At 35.8% G+C, this 15,228-nt stretch overlaps 3 protein-coding genes and 1 long non-coding RNA gene across 5 annotated transcripts in view; 2 read left to right on the top strand and 2 right to left on the bottom strand.

The window, feature by feature from the left end:
• LOC118270728 (cytochrome P450 4c3-like) overlaps positions 1-15,228 on the top strand; it is a 125,903-nt gene that overhangs the window by 72,313 nt on the left and 38,362 nt on the right. The window lies entirely within an intron of this gene.
• LOC118270576 (cytochrome P450 4C1-like) lies at positions 985-7,705 on the top strand. The gene is made up of 10 exons (XM_050698188.1): positions 985-1,156; positions 1,756-1,845; positions 2,210-2,320; positions 3,766-3,951; positions 4,833-5,029; positions 5,314-5,389; positions 5,601-5,790; positions 6,459-6,604; positions 7,163-7,342; positions 7,524-7,705. Exons 1-10 carry the CDS (start codon positions 1,015-1,017, stop codon positions 7,676-7,678), a joined length of 1,473 nt encoding a protein of 490 aa, XP_050554145.1. The 5' UTR covers positions 985-1,014; the 3' UTR covers positions 7,679-7,705.
• LOC118270857 (cytochrome P450 4C1-like) overlaps positions 8,466-15,228 on the bottom strand; it is a 61,280-nt gene continuing 54,517 nt past the window's right edge. Inside the window, exon 10 of the mRNA XM_050698179.1 lies at positions 8,466-8,659. Within this exon, the coding sequence (XP_050554136.1) occupies positions 8,502-8,659 (158 nt within the window). The 3' untranslated portion in view covers positions 8,466-8,501. The remainder of the gene's footprint in view (positions 8,660-15,228) is intronic.
• On the bottom strand, positions 11,484-14,527 carry LOC118270858 (uncharacterized). 2 transcript variants are annotated; one of them, XR_007705888.1, is made up of 3 exons: positions 12,663-14,527; positions 12,377-12,581; positions 11,484-12,077 (listed from the first exon to the last, which is right to left on the bottom strand). It is a non-coding gene; the product is annotated as an uncharacterized LOC118270858 (long non-coding RNA). The 2 variants fall into 2 exon arrangements; XR_007705887.1 differs by having other exon boundaries at positions 12,377-14,527.

Genomic DNA, 15,228 nt, shown 5'->3' with positions numbered 1-15,228 from the left:
GTAAAACCATTTTTCGTCAAAATCAATTGTTTGAAAGAAAGACGCTTCCAAAGTGGAAAAATTAGTGTGTCCCCCCTCTAACTTTTAAAATAAGAAATAGAGAAAATTAAAAAAAAAATATGTAGACTTAAATGGAAACTTTCAACGAAAATTGGTTTGAACGAGATATCATTATTAGTTTTTAATAAATAACAAATTTTCAAATAACGCAAATATAACTTTGTCGTTCATACAAACACTATGTAACACCAAGTTATTTTATATTATGTCATCTACTTGCTGCTACGGAACCCTTCATGGGCGAGTCCGACTCGCACTTAGCCGGTTTTTTTCTTTAACTTGTTGTTGGTACACAATAATTTATTTATAAAGATGTATTTAAAAAAAATATGTATGTCTGTTTATTTTTTTTTTATATTCGTATTCATTTTTATTTTATTATGTTACTTTTCTGTCGCCATGTTTTACGTTGTCTCCGTCCGTGGGTCATTGCAAGGGGTGCCAACTGAAAATCAGTGCTGGGTACTTTCGGTGCCCAGCTCATACTGAGGTGGCAACCCTTTTGGCTTGGGCACGTTGCCACCTTGTTTTTGCATGTAATATTTTTATAGTTTTACTTTTATTGTATTTACAAATATTTTTATTTATTATTGTACAGTACTTTCTTTGTTTCCCCGGTTTCTAATTAAATAGAAAATGTTGTATTAATGTTTGTACTGTTTTTGTGTTATTTTTTCATGTTATATCGTGCCCGGTGCTAAATAAATACTTTTTTTTCTTTCTTTCTTATTTGTTCATTAAAAATTCTCACGAAATATTAGTAGTAGTACTTCCTCCTATTTTTGAAGCTGGTAAAAATGTTATATGAAATTTTAATTACCGGTTACTGAGACAGTATCTCAGAATAACATTATTAGAGATATAAAGCAGTCACACGGGTTCATTAATAGGCCCTTCTATGTATAAATATGAGGTAATTCATGCCATTAGCGTAGTTAATAAGTGTATTCCACAATGGGTGTGTTAGTATTGGCCCTTGTTTTTTGTATCGTGTTTCTAACTTGGTGCTGGAGACCTCGTAGTCGGTCACCTCCAAAATATCCTGGTGCATTGCCAGTGATCGGGCATGTGCCTAAAATATTAAAAAATCTTAACGGTAACGTTATTATATTATTTTTTATTAGTTGTAAAAATCTTTGCCCTTCACTAGGCTAGATACTATAATTTATTGAGTAGTAATAAATAATAAATTCTCAAATTTCTCAGTAAGGCGGAAGAAATTATTAAATGATTTACCCCCCTTAAAAGGGCAATGCTGCTTGGCTTTTATCGGTTTTTCAAAAAGTTTTCAGTACTAGCTTGGAGTCTGAAAATGTGCCCGCTATATGGCAACAAGCTCACCACCTATTACAGGGGACTTACAACATGTACTCTGCAAAGTTGGTATACATTGTACAGTGGCATTATGTGCCATAATGTGAATCTCTGTCTACACCTTTGCGGATAAAAGGCGTGACAATATAAAAAAAGTTTTGGGTTAGGTCATGGAATACCTCTCCATTTCATTGGCTGCCATAGTATGAAAGGGGATTAGATGCCCATCACCATAGCCATTACTAATAGGTTTCTGTGACTTGAATTTACCGCCTTGTACACCAAAGTACCGAAGTTGATATTATAGGACCACTGGTATAGGCAATAGAATAAGAATAAACTAAGTAATGTTACGATTATTTCAAAATTAATTTATTTCAGATTTATGGACGTATTTTAGAAAGATATGTGATTACATGGTGGAACACGATGGATTGATTAGTTTACAAGTGGGCCCTCATTCTATTTACGGTAAGTTTTTTTTTTATTCAACACGCCGGTAAACGAGCAGACATATCACCTGATGGTAAGCAATCGCCGCCACCCATGGACACTTGAAACACCAGAGGCGTTGCAAGTGCGTTGCCGGCCTTTTGGGGGTTCGGAATTTAAGGGTTGTTGGGGAATCGGGGATTGAGAACATTGGGAAGGGGGAATTGGGCTCCGGCAACCTCACTCACACAACGAAACATAACGCGAGCGTTGTTTCACGTCGTTTTCGGTAAGGCAGCCCGTTAGTGCCGAAGCATGACGCTCTCACTCTTAAGTTATAATTCAGCTGGTAATATGTCAGCAGATGTATCAATAGACTAAGATGGTGTTTCTTGTGTTACAGTTGTAAGTGATCCAGATGACGCGAGTGTGATAGCAAATACATGTTTAGAAAAATCATACCATTACAAATTCTCGAATAATTTTGTAAAAAATGGATTGGTGACTTCAGATTGTAAGTAATTGTATGGTTAATAATTTATTAGATATATAGTTTCTTTTTGTGAGAAGTCTTTTAAACATAATTACCTAATTTAATGTCACATACTAGGGTTGATTCAAAAGTAAGGATAGTGAAAATAAAACACAGTATATTTTAATTTTACGGTAAAATTTATAGTTAAAATACATACAGTTTGTCATCATCTTAAAATTTCTTGCTTCTGAGGTGTTCTTTAAGCCGAGTAAAGAAGTAAATGTCACTAGGAACTTGATCTAGAAGAAAACTAGCGGTTTTTGAGCAGTCTGAATCTTGTTTCTTGAATGGCAGCCATCGTAGCTGAGGCTGTGTGTGCCGTTATTGTAATCGTCATATGCATATATTACGAGAATTATTAATAATTAAAAATACATAATAATTGTATTCACACATAGGACAAAATCATTTATTTGAAGGTCAAATGGTAGTTCGTGTTCGTACATGGTGTTACAAAACACATCATTACTTATAACATAAACAAATATTAACCTAAATAGTTACAATTTTAAACTGTACTTATTACAAATGTCACAAGGTTGTATCTTAATTGAGCCCTTTGCCTTATTATCACATATTATTATGTATATGTAATAGAGGAAACTATTAACCCCTTTACGACAAAACGGCTAAAGGGATCGAGGTTAAATTTGGAACAGGAGTAGATTATGGTCTGGAATATAAACATAGGCCACTTTTTAATTCCACGGGAACGCGAACAAAGCCGCTAGCAGAAAGTATATAGGGCATAGGCGTAGGGTTTTAGTTCAAGAAAGTCAACCCATGAAATGTGTGACCAAAAAAAACCATTTATGTAATATATGATAAACAGATTCATACAGTCATGGAGACCTTTGCCGAATAAGGGGTACTATGCAAACTAGAAAAATAACGCTCTGTAATGTCTAGGTACGCATTTTTCGGGGGGGGGGGGGTGTGTTGAACTGGAATGGCTATGCTATGCTATGCTAAGCTATGCCATGCCAAACCATTATATCTATGCCATGCAATAGCTATAGCATGGCATAACATAGCATAGCATAGAATAGAATAGCATGGCATATCTTAGCATAGCATTGCTTGGCATAGCATAGCATAGCATGCATAGGATAGCATGCATAGCATAGCATGCATAGCATAGCATAGCATAGCACGCATAGCATAGCATGGCATAGCATAGCATAGCATAGCATAGCATAGCATAGCATAGCATAGCATAGCATAGCATAGCATAGCATAGCATAGCATAGCATAGCATAGCATAGCATAGCATAGCATAGCATAGCATAGCATAGCCATTTCATGCCATGCCATGCAGTACCATGCTTGGCTTGCTAAAATTCCAATTAAGTACTAAATACCCAAACAAACAAAACAACGGAGTAAGCTAAAACCATTTAGTAAAAATAATTTATTAATTTCAGCTGCTACATGGAAGGTACACCGCAAAATATTAAATCCAGCGTTCAGTCCGTTAGTACTGAACACCTATGTAGATGAAATGAACGTGCAAGCTCAACATCTTGTTTCAAAATTGACTCTTTATGCTGAGAAAGGGCCAATAGATGTCAAAGGATTCATCACTGAATTCGTATTGAGATTAATATGTCGTAAGTATCCATTAACACGTTGAACACCGCCGGTGACCGACGTTAGCGGAGGATTTGCCTTCAACAGTTTGACTGTCAAAGTCTTAAACTACATATAAATTTATAAAATTGCAAGTAATTCTCATCTAAAGCTCTGATTTACTGTTGTATTGACGAAGATGTCTTTCTGTATATTTGATATCTTGTACTCAATCCCAGATCACAATGACTTGTAATTAATTTTATGACTTAAAATCTTTAACGTGTATTGGCAATTGTCATTTTATCGCCATCGCCCATATTATCAGTTTCATTTCTATTGACACGTTTTTCTTTCGCTTTACAATGTTTTTCACCGCCGTACACAGTTCTTGGCGATTGTTTTGGACTAAAATGTTACTGAGGAATAGTTTTTGTAATTATTAAATATCACTGAGTAGTTATTAAAGTTATACCTGATTGAAATGTAAAAAGCCTAAGTTATTTACTACAAGTAAGGAGAGTAATAAGAAATATTCATTGGTATTAGATAGATAAACAAAATCGGCCTCAGAAGCGAACCTCGAGGTACACCATAATGTACCTACCATATTTGATGTTAAATAAATAGGTTTTACTAAATACTATTGGACTATTTGTCCCTCAGTAATCATTATCCATCCTGACATCATACAATTCTTTATACATTCAGTTTCAAGATAAAGATTTATGATCAACCTTGCCAAAGGCTTTACTAGAATCTGTGAATATTTTAGCATTGTGACGTAGGTTTCAAGTTTCAAATACTTCAATCATTGTAAAAATCTTTTGTTATTCAATATCAGTGAATGTTAATAAAAGAGCGTGCATCTTTGATTAATTATCAAGTAAGTATGATAATTTTTATTAATTTATATTTTTAGGAACATCATTAGGACTTAAACCTGAAGACCAAGAAATGATTGACACCGATTACGCCAAAGCGATTGACGAAATTTCTAGAGTTTATAATGAGAGGGGTTTTAACGTGTGGCTTTATCCATCGTTTATGTACGACTTGTCTGCATTGAAACGTAAAGAACAGGAACTGATTACAAGAATTGAGAATATTATAAATCCCGTATGTATATAATTAACATAATTTATTATGTTCTATCACAATATCTTTGGTTATTAACTAGCAACATGTTCTGGTTTTGTGTTTTGCTAAGAAATTTTGGCTTTTTATCGTATTGTTTGTTTAGTTCAAACATTCCGGCTTCGTAATTTATTTAATTTCCTAAAGCAGTTACTTTTAATATTATAATACAGAAAAAATATGTGCAATTTGAATCACATTCAGGCGGGCTAGTTTTTTTTTGGTACGTAATATGTAATTAATACGAATTTAATTGAACATTTTAGGTGATTCAAAAACGTAGATCTGATTTAAAAGGGAAGTACATCACAAATGACGATGCATCGACGGATAGCGTAAAAGGTACGTAATATTTACCCATTATTAAATAAAAGTTGTGCATTACTTATATTCGCTTAGCGACCTTTATCCCGATTCACACGTTAAATGTCATCATATTCGCTATGTGCTTAGTTTGAGCACGGCGTGAAATGACCGAATAAAAGAAAGTTGTATTACTGATTTAAAAAAAATTTTCTTATCCTTCTAAAAAACGTACACTTCTTTCTTTCAGGAAAATTCAAACCTCTTCTAGACTTATTGTTGCATTTAGCTGATGAAGAACAAATCTTTAGTGACACTGAGATTAGAGAGCATCTGGATACATTTGTATTAGCTGCTAATGACACAACTTCAGCGGTACTACGGAATACTTTGTTAATGCTGGGAACTTATCCAGATGTACAGGAACGATTGTATAAAGAGTAAGTTTCATAGCTTGAATATTTTAATTCAGACTTAAATATCATGGTCATTTGTTCCGGAGCTGCGGACTACCTAGCGTGTTTACCGGGCTCCGGCTCCAGGTTTGGAAAGTATGGAGCCTGACACTTTCTCTCGCCTCGCCCAAGGTAGGAAAACTCATTGGATGATTATCCCCCATTAAAAAAATGGTCATTGGAACGTCGTTTGATATAATTATTATGTTAAATTACACATCATCCTCCAACTTTAAAACAGAATTTAACGGAAAAGATACTGTCTCATCTAGCATACGTATATTGCTCACATTGTACTTATTTTACTTCATTGTAAAGTTGTTGTGTTTTTTTACTTATTTCTATTATCTTTATTATACCTGACTTTATGAGTTATTGTTTTGAAAATGATACCTTTTATAGCATCAACAATGTTTTTTATGGTATAAGCCGATAAACAATTGCAATTGCCGCCGCCTTTGGACATCTGAAACACCAGAGGCGTTAAAAATGCGTAGCCTTTTGGGCGTTAGGAATTTAAGGGTTGTTGGGGAATCGGGGATTGAGAAATTTTGGGAAAGGAGGTAATTGCGCCTCCGGTAATCTTACTTACACAACGTATGTATTATATTTTATATTGTATTTGGTATATTTATTTTTGCTTAATATTACAGAGTTAAGGAAGTATTTCACAATGAAGATTTAGGAAAGCATGACTTGACAAAACTCGTTTACTCAGAGGCCGTGATAAAGGAAGTATTGAGGTTGCATCCTCCGGTTCCCTTTGTTGCGAGGGACCTTCAATCTGATGTTGTACTTCGTGAGTATTAGTTTTTTCTTTCAATATTTGACTACTGTTCAACGTAACTTTTGTTCTGGTTTAGAAAAAATGTCCAACTGAATTCATCATCATGAAATCTCACAATGTCCACGATAGGTTTTTTTTTTATAAAACACGCCGGTAAACGAGCGGACGTATTACCTGATGGTAAGCAATAGCTGCCGCCCATCATGGACACTTAAAACACCAAAGTGGCACTTTCACACTTCCCAAATTGTTTTTTTTTCAACGTGGTCTACAACTATTAATTTCTTATGTGATGTATTGGTATTTTATTTTTGTGATGCATGCAATGATAACATAGGTTGTCAAGTTTCAACGACATGGCTCAATAGGTGATGTCATATACATTGGTACTAAAGTAAAGATAATTTGTATTTTGCAGTTAAGAATAAATTCCCGCAATGAAAATTAGCCCGCCTAGGTCACGATTACACTTCTCGCTTTTTCGGCGGATCCTGAGCCGAAAGTTTTTCTAATCTTAGAAAACTTTATTCTCTGTTTCCTAAATTAATGTAATTTTCTCTTTACTTTCAGCAAAATATACGTTACGAGCTGGAAATACATGTGCCTTGTCACTGTACGATCTTAACCGTCACTCCTCGTGGGGACCAGATGCAAAAGAATTCAATCCAGACCGATGGCTGAATCCCGATACATTACCTCAGAACCCCTATGCATTCGCAGGATTTAGTATCGGCAAACGAAACTGTATTGGTATGGAATCACTACAATTTGACTTGACATTTAGTGGCTTTTAATACTACACGCTCCAATTGCCAGATATCCTACAGCGTATGTACAGTCGTGTACAATCCATTGGTGTTACTTTGTAGATACTTATTCTTTTTAGAAATACTTTGTAGAAACTAATTTTATTGCTATATTATTATTACAGGTAAGAAGTATGCCATGATGACCTTGAAAACATCGCTTGCACATATCGTGCGCAAGTTCCACATTTCTGGTGATATCACTGATCTGAAGTGGAAAATTGAAGTCGTATTGAAACCCATAACACCAGCTCTTGTTACTTTGACATTAAGGTCTTAATTTAAGATTAAATATAGTTATTAAGCGATTGTTTATTTTACTTTTCAATGACCATGTCTAAGAGAAAATGATTGTGAATAAAAAAAATATTAAAATACAAAGGAAGTATGAATTAATATGTCTTGATAAATTATTACTAAGAATATTTATTTCTTTTGGTTTTTCTTTATCCACAATGAATGTAAAGTATTACCTATAGTTTAATAGTGGAAAGTGACAATAAATTGTGAGAGAGTCATGCTTATAAGTTATAACACCGCCTCACAGAAAGTGGCATAAAACTGCTTGAGATTTCTTCAAGTTACCAGAAGCCTAAGCCTAATCTCCAAATCCTTTAGCCACTTAAAGGTCTCTGGTATATTTATAACACCTCTATGTTGTGTTTGTCTATGGGTGGTGTCAATTCTAATTATCAGGTAGTCCATCTGCTAGTTTAGCCCACTACTCCATAAGACCCAAGTGTGGGAGAGCCTATGTTTCGGCACGAATCGGCTGGCTCGACCAGAGTGATACGGCCTCACAGAAAACCGACGTGAAACAATTACCACCCTTCCCAATCTTCCCAATCCTCAATTCCCCAACAACCCTTAAATTCGTTACTCCCAATAGGCCGCCAATGCACCTGTAACGCCTCTGGTGTTTCAGGGTGTATATGGGTGGCGGCAATTGCTTACCATCAGGTGATCCGTCTGTTTGTATACAACGAAAGACGGATATAAATATAACATAACACGGACTTAAATATAATATAATAACGGATATAAATATAATATAACATAACAATAAAAAAACAAAAGACATTATTATAAATCTTTATTCTTAATCAAGGTCTTAACTTAAAATCGACAAGAGCTGTGGTTGCAGGTTTCAAAGCGAGTTCATATTTCCATTGCATGTTATTGATATTATCACTAGATATTTTAAATTTGCGTACGATATGTGCAAGCGACAGTTTCAAGGTCATCATAGAGTATTGTTTCCCTGTAACAATTAAAAAGTTTTATTATAACTTTCTTGAGGCATACTAAATTAATTATTATGTTACTGTTTCGGCTTACTCACGTAACTGTTTGACGAGGAATTCGACTAAATTCAAGCCATCCTAGAGGTTCGTATTCATGAGCAGCATTCCGCGACACACGACACGGCGATTGTCGCGCTGCTACTGATGCGCGCGATGAATACGAGCCTCTAGCATGGCTTGAAACTAGTTGAGTTCCTCGTCAGCCAGTGACGTGGAAAAGCTGATAACATAATAATTAATTAAAAAAACATTGTTATTATTTTGGTAACATACCAATAATGTTTCTTTACATTCACGTTAAATTATAAATGGCATGAAACCGATAGCTACCTTTAGGTATATTGATTTTTATCTTAAGGTTTTCACCTTAAATTCCAAGATCTAATTTTTATTTATACAGTCATGACTCCTTAAAAAGTTAACATGAACGTACCAATGCAGATTCGTTTGCCTATACCAAATGCGGCAAATGCGTGGGTATTACTGGGTGAAGTGGCGGGATTCAGCCATCGCTCCGGTTTGAACTGATTCACATCTGGTCCCCACGAAGGGTGACGGTGAAGGCCGCATATTGACAGCATACATGTACTACCAGCTTTTAAGGTATATTTAGCTGAAATTGAACAAATAGCAGTTACACTTTACAGCTATAATTTTTACTAAACATGTGGGTCAGCAATGTATTCGTGATGCCTCTGGTATTGTAAGAGTACTTAGGCTACAGTAGTAGCTTACCATCAGTGGATTGGCATACGTCTAAGTATTAAAGAGATATTAGTGAGTGAACGAAACATAACATTCAAATAACATGACATCAGCAAATAATCTTAAAAAATCTGGAAGGTTAATTTTTATGCCCAACAACGAGCAATAGCATAAACATTGATTTATATTGTAACTTTCGTGAGACATACTAAATTAATTATTATGTTATCGGCTTGCTTACGTAACTGACGAGAAACTTGACTAGTTTGTAGCAGCGCGACAATCGCCGCGTCATGTGTCGCGGAATGCTGCTCCTGAATATGAGCCCGACTAACGATGATTTGAAACTAGTTGAGTTCCTTGTCAAACAGTTACATGAGTAAGCCGATAACATAATAATTAATATAGAATAAACATTTTAGCTTTAAAAATAAAGTGGAAGAAAAGTTACATACGTAGTACAACATCAGCGTCAAGTTTTCTCCCAATCCAGGGTATCACATTATATAGCCTCAGTGTCTCCTTCAGGACTGCTTCTAAGTAAATGAGTTTAGGCATGTCTTGTTTAGTCAACTCCTCATTATTATTAAACACTTCTTGGATCCTGAATAATGCAAAAAAATATCTTAACTTCGTTATAAAATGAATCATAAAAGTTTTAAAGTCTGCGTTTGGCCACCAACCTGCTTGCTACCAAGCGAAGTGAAGATATTGTGGCCGAAGATGGAGCGCACAGACTTAGAAAGTACCTATTCACTCTGATCTTGAAAAGACCCGGGTCATATTTCTCAGGAAAAATGGAAGCCGGCAGATTGTTCCGATCCCTGGGTGCACGGATTAGAAACGTGGATTCGCACCGTTTCGTTTGCACCCGAGGGAAGTCAACTTTTAATTAATAATTAATGGTGCTTCAACTCGGGCTAGATAAACAATGGTTTAAAAATTATTGAAAAACTCTTACAATATCGACCAATACGTACTCTTTATAAACCCATTCCTGTACATCTGGATATGAACCTAGTACAAATAACATAATCTGAAGAACTGATGATGTTGTTTCAAATGAAGCTATAACAAACGTGTCCAGATGTTGTCTGATATCATCGTCCGAGAGTACATGTTGTTCATCAGATAAATGCAGCAACAGATCTAGCATGGGCTTGAATTTACCTGGAAACGAGAAGTACGTATTAATTAACTTTTATGATATAGAATAGAATTAGGCGTTGCTTTGCAGCAATCTATGATACACTCACAATACATTAGATTTGACATACAGTTTTAATTATAAGATGAATTGAAACTAAAAATCTAATGTATTGAGAGTAACGTTTATGAGTTGAAACAGCGATAGATCAAGGAAAACTATTTGAGAGTACTTCTGTGCGTGTAAACTTAAGATAAAGAGTAATATACTTAGTTTATTGGATGTCTTATTATATTATTGTTCATAAAACATTAACAAAGATCAATCAATGTATAATTGTGCTGTTTTCTTGAGAATGCTTTGCTTTGATCTGGATTTCTTTTTTATAATTTAGCTTGAACATAAGCTGTGTTGAAGATTTTTCAACTAACCTGTCACTGAATGATTGCCATTATCGGTAAAGTTGGTTTCTCTTAAATCAAATCTACGTTTTTTAATTATCTGGAAAGTACAAAACATACGGTTAATAATATAATATGATAAATATAAGGTTAATAATAGAATATGGGAAAGTGTTAAAGATGGCTAAGATTAAAATGGACAACCAGTGTGTGTTGCCAGTGATGACGTACGGTACCGAGACATGGTCCCTAACTGCTGGCCTTTTAGAAAGGCTCAGAGTCGCCCAGCGCGCGATGGAGAGAGCTATGCTCGGAGTATCTTTGCGCGACAAAATCCGAAATATGGAAATTCGCCAAAGAACAAGAGTTACAGACATAGCTCTCAAAATATGCAGGCTGAAGTGGCAATGGGCAGGCCACGTCGCTCGGAGGACTGATGGCCGCTGGGCCAGGAAGGTGACTGAGTGGCGACCGCGGACCGGAAGACGCAGCGTGGGCAGACCTCCCACTAGGTGGACCGACGACATCGTCAGAGTGGCGGGGAGCCAGTGGATGCAGGTGGCGGCTTGTCGTTCTACGTGGAGGACCAAGGGGGAGGCCTTTGTTCAGCAGTGGACGTCTCTCGGCTGATGATGATGATGATGATGATGAAGATTAAAATAATGAATACCTATAGACCTAGACATCATCGGAGCTGCGGACAACGTCTAGAGCTGCGGGCAACATAACGCGTTACCGGGGCTAAGACATAAAGTAGGAAAAGGATCAGGGTGTTTTTTAGTCAGTAAGAGTCTGACAGTCCCTCTCACCTCACCCAAGGCAAGATAAGTTATTGGATGATTTTCCCCCCTTTAGAAAAAAGCCATAAGTGACTCATGTATAGGTTTTCAGACTTTACAATGGGTTAGATACTATACACGCTTATAGGATTTATAATATTCTTGATATCTTCGACTACTTTTAATTCTTTACTTCTCAATGTAGTCCAATTGTATATCAATGACGGATGTAATCCCACATTATAACATCGACTACATATTATTTTCGCATATTCGTCGATAGTTCTTGCATATTCGCGGTCAATCATGTCTTGATCTTTAGCGTCAAGTCCTAGTGATGTTCCTGGAAACTGTCTGACTAAACCTTAACTAATATTATTATTTCATCCCCATCTTCTTTCTGACTTTCTTTCAGTTCATCTAAAGGGCCGTCATCAGACCTTCTAGTTGCATTAGTAAGTTCTATCCCTGGTTATTTGCGCACTGCATTTTTTCTTCTCCTAGTGTCTTATTTCGCAGTGAAGAAAGTAGCAGCCCCACTGAAATGCTTCCCTTTCATTGCCGTCCCAATTCTCTCTTACTTATTACACTACAGTAATGTATATTGAATTCCTTCCTTCTCATACAGCTTAAAATACTTACGACAAACTGTTCTTAGAATATATTTATTTAAACATTCTTTGACATCAACTGGTCCTTTACCCGCCATGACAGTTAATTGTGAGATTAGGTTTCGAGCTTGCGCGTTCATTTCGGGCGTTTAGTACTGTGAATGAAGAAAATGTGTTTAGTACTAATTGACTGAATGCTGGATTAATAAGTTTACGATGTATCTTCCACATTGCCCCTAAAATATCACACATTAGTAGATTTATCTTTCTTACAAATAGGACTGAACATAATTCGAATTCATTAAGTTTCATTATACCATCTGTTGTTATCAGTCCATTTCCTATTCCATCAACTAAGAAATTGTAAAAATATGGCTTGTCCAAACATGTGTTAGCAATAATCCTGACTTCTTCTGGGTCGCTTGTAACTGTAATAAAACAATATTTGTTCAGTTGTCTTAACACATCATCGACACGCATCGTGTATTCTTGAGCTATAACAATTGCGCCTACTTTGGGCACTTTAGCAACAAACACTAGTTAAGCACATGTTAAGGTGTAGGTGAAAGGAAATTTAAATACTCTCTAGTTACAGTAAGCTATTTTTTGCAAATGTTTCGAATGTAGGTATGTCTGCAAACAATTTAATTTGGCACCTATATTTTTGAGATCAGTGGAAAAACAATGAAACTAACCAAACAATTTTTAGTAATAGGACTTTTTACAAAATATTTAGTTGCCTGGTATTACTTACTGTAAAGAATATGAGGCCCCAACAGTAATTGAACAAGCTGTTTGTTTTTTAAAACCGAATCCACAATATTTTTCATGTATCGCCACAAATCTGAAATACACAACGCCTCCAGTACCTAGTTTTTGTTTAAAAAAAATCTTAGCTTTCTTATATACTTATACTTCAAAAAGTATTATTATACCAGCTTCTGCCATTGACATCTTAGTCAAAAATAGGAATTTAAGAAAATCTTCTCTTAGTACTACCCCTACTCTCATCAAGAAACATATATGCTAAGTTTTAGCTTTCTAAGTCCAGTAGTTTCGGCCTTACGTTGTCTGTTAGCCAGTCAATCACTCATTCAGTATTGGATAATACATATACATTTTTAAATAAAATATTTTGAGTGAACCTAATAACCAAACAAGCTAGACGCCTACATAATTTCTATTAATTATAGAACTAAAATCAACGATCTGCGATTGTAAATGAAGGTGCTTTTCACTGTACTGCGTCATTGCTATTTGAGTTAAAATCATCCAATGACTTCTCCCGCCTTGGGCGAGGCGAGAGGGAGTGTCAGACTCTTACTGACTAAAAACTATCCCGTTCCTACTCCTGCTTTTTGAACCCGCTAGGTAATCTTCAGTTCCGGATCAGGTATTAGCCCTACTCGGCACCATCTCTTTAAGGCGCGCGAAGAACGCGACGCGCCGTACGCACGGGTCTGTTTCTGGTCGGGCGGCAAGCTACCCTTGCTCGCCGTCCGTAGACCAAAACCATTGGTTAGATAGTGAACCAATCAAATGGTTCCAGAAAATATGGCTTGGTTGAAAAATACATAATTTAGTATTATAAAAGCCACTGTTTCTGTACTACTCTTTATTTTCTTCTTTGCATACTTAGGACGGATAATTAGCTATATGTATAGTGTCACTCTTTACGTGCCATAATGTGCACCTCTGCCTACCTACTACCTAAAAAAATTTATGACGTTTTACTTATAAAATATGTAATTTTAGTAGAATGATCATTTATTTATTTATTACATTTGTTTATTACATTTTTTAATATTAAATTAAAATAAAACATTTAAAAATATAAAAAGAAGTAGCCCACCAATAACGGGATAAATCCAAGCTCCCGCGGCTCAAGAGAGAGGAATTTCCGGACAATATGCGCTGTGTCCAGAAGTACTGCATAGTAGAATAATTGTATTATTATGTATGCATAATCTAACCATGATTTCGAACAATATTTGTTAAAGGATATACTAATACTTAATTGACTGAGATTTATAACGTGAGATCATTGCTATCGATAACAAAATGTCTGCCATACATCCAATAAACATAGGCGCAATAGCAAAAAAAATAATCCTGTTTCGTATTGATGATATATCACCAACGTAATAGTAGCTACCTCTTAGCTAAATGTTTTTATTTTACTTAATGGTTTCAAGGAAAATCATAATATGAATCATAAATCTTGTTCTTGAATACATAAATACCTACTTATGCCTCGATTTTAATTAAAAAACGTGCTTCACTTGCTACGATAGGCCCAATGACCTTCAACAAGCATGCCTCTTTCGAATTATGAAAGATTTAATTTGTTCATACATTAATTCAACACGTGTTTTAATATTTTTTAACTAATAAAATTATTTTGCTCCATTGTGTGGATTTTCTCCTGTATCGTGGGTGCGTTTAGAAACACACAAGTTCATATTCACACGACACCCAGACCCGACCCACCCATAACAATGTGAGGATCACACAAAGAGTTGCTCTCTGTGGGAACCCACTACACGTTGCGGGGCAGTCGGTAACCCTGCCACCGCGTCAACCGTGCAGTCAATTATAAAGAAGTCTCAGACTTCAAGATTTACCAAGTTTCAAGTGACCTACAATTAGCGACTCTCAGCAACCTTAATCACGTCAATGACCTGACTGAGTGCGTTGATGGATGGACCAATGGTTTCAGGTCGCTTCCAACCTGCCTATTTGGAACTCATTGGGGGAGACCTATGTTTATGGTGATATACATAGTATGGGAGACTTATTTTCATAGTGAATGTGCATGGTATGTTTAAAAACACATATTTTGTCAAGCTCTTAAAATTACGCGGTAGATTTTTGTACACCTGC

This window comes from Spodoptera frugiperda, chromosome 13 (assembly GCF_023101765.2).
Source record: "Spodoptera frugiperda isolate SF20-4 chromosome 13, AGI-APGP_CSIRO_Sfru_2.0, whole genome shotgun sequence".
NCBI lineage: Eukaryota > Metazoa > Arthropoda > Insecta > Lepidoptera > Noctuidae > Spodoptera > Spodoptera frugiperda.
The sequence above is the reverse complement of the archived record's forward strand: the minus strand, read 5'-3'. Positions and strand labels throughout refer to the sequence as shown.